This window comes from Athalia rosae, chromosome 3, assembly GCF_917208135.1.
Source record: "Athalia rosae chromosome 3, iyAthRosa1.1, whole genome shotgun sequence".
Lineage (NCBI taxonomy): Eukaryota > Metazoa > Arthropoda > Insecta > Hymenoptera > Athaliidae > Athalia > Athalia rosae.
Genome location: NC_064028.1, coordinates 19,868,962 through 19,874,961, shown reverse-complemented (window position 1 = coordinate 19,874,961; position 6,000 = coordinate 19,868,962). Strand labels below are relative to the sequence as shown.

Here is a 6,000-nt window from a genome sequence, read left to right as displayed (position 1 = left end):
AGTGGTGGATCCTGATTGGCCGACGTCTAAGCCACTCCCACATCGTTAATAAAAGCTCAGAGCGAAAGCCCGACTTACACCGCTCCAATATCGAAATACCGAGCCCCTAAAATTCCATCCAATACTTCGACCATTTTCAAAATCGGATCAAAAATTTCACGAATTCCATACCGACCGAGTTCGATGGTATCGTTTCACGCAAATATTCCGCGCCCAAATTTGGAATTTTCTTTTGATCCAACCAGTAACGTTTTCTGATTTGAAGTAACTTTTTGTTTTTTGTTATTTCGGACAGGGTGGACGGAGCGAAAATTTTTTGAAAAATAAATAGCTGGGGTAAAGGGGTGGGACGGATCGTTCGATTTCACGAAACCCTACCGTGTGAGTCGATCTCGGTTGGGTTTCCGACGAAGGGACTAAACGAAGAAGCAAAAAGAATCGAGGAAGAAAAAAGGCGAGAATGAGAGAAAAAAGTATCGTCGTGTGATTCGGGCCTTAGAGGCGTTCTCCGCTAGGCGTGTCCCGTTTAAAATCCCTCCTTCCGGTTTAACTAGGGCTATGTCTGCCCGGATGCCCGGCTCAAAAAACCGACCAATCCGCGATGCGAGACGGCCACTGTTGTGCGTAAAATACGGGGGCTTTATCCCCTCAAATGTAGGAGTAAGAGTGTACGAGAGCGGCAGCGAATCTGCCCGGAAAGAACCTTATGGAGTGAGAGAAGCGGGGTTTGTTCCTACAACGGGCACCCCCGTCTGGAGCTCAGTTGCTCACCGCCGCGACGCCAATTCGGTCAGGGTTCAAACTCCGTCGCAACCCTCGCCGGGTTATCTCGATTTCTCGCTCACGTAGAATCTCAACGGTTACGTAAGACGTTTCGTATTTACACCGGTCCACCGATGTAATATGTAACGATTGTCATCGACGGAAAACGGGGAAAAAAAGATCATTTTTTTCTCAATAAAATTCGCTGTCGAGACCACCACCGACCATCAATCGCGACACCCCTAAGCGATAAACGTGTTCGTCGCAGCGGTGCGATAAATTAATGAATATAAATTATTGAAAAAGTTACGTTACGAAGGGAGGAGATATAAGCGGAAACCGACCGAAGATCACGTTCAGCGTCGACGAGGACGTGACGAAAATATGCAATTCGAGTTCGACGGCTGAATAATCCGAAGATACGTAAGCGTGAAGATCAGTGCTATAGTTTTTTGAGGATAAAGAAAATATTGTCCATCGATTTTTCCCATGAAGATTAACGCCCGTCCGTGATCATTCTGGTCGGCGAAATCTGCGACGATAACGTACGGGGTTGAAAATAACATCGTAATGGATTTGGTATAGGAAAAAAAAGAAACTTGAGAGAAAAGAGAAAACGCCCGCAGATGAACAATTTGAATGAAATATTTTAACTAGCCAGTGAGTGTGTGCTGCGGGTAAAATTCCGTATGGTTTGTTGAATTGATTATTTTTGTTTTTTCATCCCTTCGTTTTCATCGAAAGTGATAATATCCGTATTACAGTGGTTCCCGATTGATTTGGAGTTGAACTGCTGCGAGGGTAAAGTAGCCGCATAGTTGCTCTATGTACTTAAGTGTATAGTTTTCAATTTTCGATTACAATAGAATTCGATTAAAATATAGAAGAAAAGGTAGTAGGAGAAAGGAAAAAAAAAAATAAAATTAGTACCGTCGCTCTAGAACAACGAGGGATAATACAAAAACATTATACATACTTGTACCTGAACACAACGATTCTGAAAGCAACGACTTGTATAGAATTGTTGGCTCCGACTAAAAGAATATAAGTAGAATAAAGACGTGCGCGGAGAACAAAAAAAAAAAAAAAACCCCCATTAATTAAGATGAAACTGGAACCGCTTGACTCGAATTGATAAATCTCGTTATACGAGAAACTTGAGATCGCCACCGAATTTGTCTTCGGTTATTGTCCAATCAACCCCTCGCGTTGTACCGTCGCTCCGCGTCGTGGTGAGAACTCGACTCCGTACAACTTCGCTTCCAGTTGCGGGCCAAACTATCGAAGAACATTATCGAAGAGAATTTTCGAAAACCCCGATAAACTCAATACTCGAAAAACCGAGCCACAAAAATAATAGTGTGCGCGAATCGAGGATACCGAGATGTGCGAATACACGTAAGGACCCGAAATGGTCCACCAAACTCGACGAGCGAGATGAGGAATGCAAATTTCTGACGATCGAAATTGACGTAGAGAAAAATTTCCGAATATCGAGAAAGCTGTAAAACGCGGCTGAAAGTCATTGGCGAGCTAACGAACGAACCGCGAATCGAGTATCGCGTTGGCGCCAGGCAGGAGATTATCGTACAAAAGGCCAGAAAGTCAAACGGTCTTTCCGTCCGACGGCTAGGAAAATATTTCACGGACCTCGCGAGCCCGACGGACCCTGTCGCCGCGATATTCGCGGTCCGAATCGTAACGCCGTCAAAAAAAATCGTCGCAGACGAAAATAGGCGGTGCTTTCCCCCCGTGCGCTCGGGGGATATTTCGAGCAGCGACAGAGGGGAAGGACATCGGTTTCCTTAGACAGTGATGACAATTTGATTCACCACGATTCAACCAAAGGACCTTAAAATGCCGCAGCGGTCGCCCTTCGCGATCCAGGAGCTTCTGGGCCTGAACGGTACCGGGAATGCCAACGGATCGGATCGGGGATCGCCCCACGGTTCGCCACCGGCGGGTGTATCGGCGGTCTCCTACGCGCCAACGGCACCCCATCACAAGTTATGGGACTACATGCCGTCCCTCACGAACCACCTCGGTAACCTGGGAAATTTGGGTAACCTCGGCAATCTCACCGCATCAAGAATGGCCTATTTGAACGCACAGGCAGCGGTGGCGGCGGCATTCTTACCGCCGCCGCATCCTCACCCCGCGCATCACGTAGCGCATCACCAGGTCCACCAACCCGGACAACTTCCTTCGTCACCCGGTGGCAACCTACATCCGGCGGCTCATGCGCAGCATGTGCTACCCGGTACGGCGGTGGGTGCCAATCACCACCAACACAGTCCGAACCAACATACACCCCCTCACGGTAAGTCGGAAAACACTCGCCGATATATGATACATTTTTCCCCAATTTTTTTTTGTTTCTTTCTCGACTCTGTACTCTTATCGGCGATAGCTGACCGTTCGGAGAAGCGCCGATTGTACGTTCCACGCGTTTCAATTTTACAAGGACACCAGATTCGACTTGGATGGTACGAATCGGAAGGGTGAAAAATTTTTTAGCACTGGATTTCACCGGAGTACGAGAACTGACGTCGGATTTTCGTAAATTATAGCATGTTTCTACGCCGCCTATACAGATGATTACTTCGGCATCTTTTGCGTTTAGTTTTTTCTCTCTACGATACGCGAGGATATTTTATCGGAGCGTGAAGAAGATCCCCCGACGACGTACGTCGAACGGTGGTACAATCAATCCCGTGTATCTAGGATCGTCCAAGTGTGAAACAGGCACTTAACAACATACTTGCTTAGCTATCACTTAACTCCGACGCCACTTAAGATCGTATTACCGAAATTCGATACACTTTTGTTGCACTCCGCAGCACCTACATAAGTATCCATTGTGGTGGCGAAGATTCAATAGACTTTTGTCATGAGAAGCTAGCAGCCGATGAAGAAATTGCAGCTGCAGCTCCGCAACCGTCGTTGCTCTTTCCATACAAACTTTATAAAATAAACCGCCCCGTTCCAATATTATGTACCTACTACACGGATTCCTACTAACCATATACTCGGATGCTTCGAACTTTACGGATATATATATCGATATTCAAATTTGGTAGCACAAATTCTTCATCTTTATCGCGGTGAATTTGATCCTCCTATAACGCACAACCGTAGAATACGCACATCGTTCGCGTACGCGCGGTGAATAATTCTTAGCGTTATAAATAATTAGTGGTATAATGAGTTGAGTGTTGAGCAGACCTGCAATGTCTCACCAGGGTACAATGAGCCTGTACAAAACGTAAAAATGGCTGTTGACAGAAACGTTGTTCTCAACCGGGTATACCGTTCCGAATAAGTATAATTTGCCCTCTGCAACCTTCGCGACGATATTTTCTCAACGAATGAAAATATGTTTATTTCAAAATTGGGACCACTCTGGGTAATAATTTCGAGGGTGGAGATAGAGAGAGAGAGGAGAGAGCGCAAACGAAAGTAAAAAACCACCAAAGAAAAATGAAAGAAAATTGAAAGAAGAATAAAGAATACCGATCTTCAGCTTCGTAATTTTACAAATCAATCTCCCGATCCTCCGTATAAAAGACATCAATTAGGGTCTCGCGGAATAATTAGATTCTCATTGTAGACCCTCGACAAGAATACACGAATAATTTCGAGTCTGATCAAGGCGGAGCTTGAGGGCGGGGTGTATAAAAAAATTTTCAAGTGATCTTGTCTTATTCGAACGAAAGAATCCACTCTACATACCAACGGGAAATATTTTTTCGACTAAAATAAGACTGAATAACATACTAATGCCCCGGAAAGAGAAATTCGGGAGATATCCCTTCGCGGTGGACGAGCGTCTGCGGCGTTTTTTTTTTTTTTTTTTAATTTCGAAAATTCTTCTCTCATAGCACGTAATTAGGCGGTTACTTAACGAGTCCGGTTCGTGTATGTACGTAAAGATTCGCTTTCATCGGAGTAATTAACGTGGACCGAGTGAAAAATTTTTCATTCCGTCGATCCCGTACACTGTGTATATGCACGGCGTACACCGTGTCGTACTCTTATACCGAGTGAGGCATACCTACCTACCTACCTACCTACGTACGTATAAGTTTGGCTTGCTCCGTAAAATTTTGAGAACGATTTTCGGGTGTCAGGTTTCTCTCTCTGGACAGAACAAAAGATTCTGCCCTTCCATTGAAACGTCGCTCTAGCACCTCGTCTCATATATATATATATGTATATATACATATATTAACGTGTACCTACATTACTGCAGTTCGGTATACATGTACATAGAAACGCGTTCGTTTCACGTATATTTCGTTCGTTCGCCTTCCCTTTTTCTTTTATTTTATTTTATTTTATTTTATTTTTAATTTTTTTTTTTATTTTACTTGCTTGTTTGTCTCAAATCTAAGCAGACTTAAAGACGAAGGCACGATCCGCGTTAAAAATATATCGTGCGAGCGTTCGAAAAAATTTCATGAATTTTTGGCTCCGATTGATTTCACTTTTACGAGAACAGAAACGAAAAAAAAAAGGAAAGAAAAGAAGGAATAAAGTTGCGACTCTTAGTGACTGATTGTGAAACGTATGTATTATTTTCCATTCGTTTCTAAATATTACCCGCGGAGTTTCAGCACTGGAAAAAGTATACAATACAACCATGTTAAAATACGAATCGATTGATTTCAAGTAGCGACGAACGAATCGACCGAAATCGAGTGAAATGTTCGGAATACAGTGAAGAAAACGGGAAAATATGAAGAGAAAAAAAAAAGCGCCGTTACGAGCCGTAACGCGGACCCAGAACGAGAGAGAAAAATCATACGAAAGAAAGAGGATTGGTAGAAAAGAAGTTGAGAAATGAAGGAAAAAATATGAACTCTAAGAAATAAAAAGAAGAAGTGTATAGTAAAAAATCTGCGCAAGGATCAGGGAGAGTAAGAGTAGAAAAAAAAAATGGAAAAAAAAATGGAAAAAAAAATGGAAAAAGCAGCGCGTGGCGCGCGAAAGCTGCAGATGACGCGGTGCCCACTGGTGTTGGTGCAGATATGCTGCAAACATCGAGAGGGGGTGTGGGGGGGGGGGGGGGGGGAGGCGGTGGGGTTGGGGGTTGGGGGTTGAAGCGATTGTGCTCCGCTTTGCGAGAAGCGTTTTCTGGAAGGAAAGTGCTTCTTGGGCGTTCTACTACGTCGCTGATAGGCAATCTAGTTGATTGCCAACTTCAAACGAAGCGGGACTACCCGGAGCACCACGCGA

At 44.3% G+C, this 6,000-nt stretch overlaps 1 protein-coding gene across 4 annotated transcripts in view; it reads left to right on the top strand.

The window, feature by feature from the left end:
* The first annotated feature begins 739 nt into the window (after positions 1-739).
* Positions 740-6,000, top strand: part of LOC105687298 (dorsal root ganglia homeobox protein-like) — a 46,844-nt gene continuing 41,583 nt past the window's right edge. For all 4 annotated transcript variants that reach the window (XM_048653352.1, XM_048653350.1, XM_048653351.1 and 1 more), the window contains exon 1: positions 740-3,082. In XM_048653352.1, the coding sequence (XP_048509309.1) occupies positions 2,620-3,082 (463 nt within the window). In that variant the 5' untranslated portion in view covers positions 740-2,619. The remainder of the gene's footprint in view (positions 3,083-6,000) is intronic.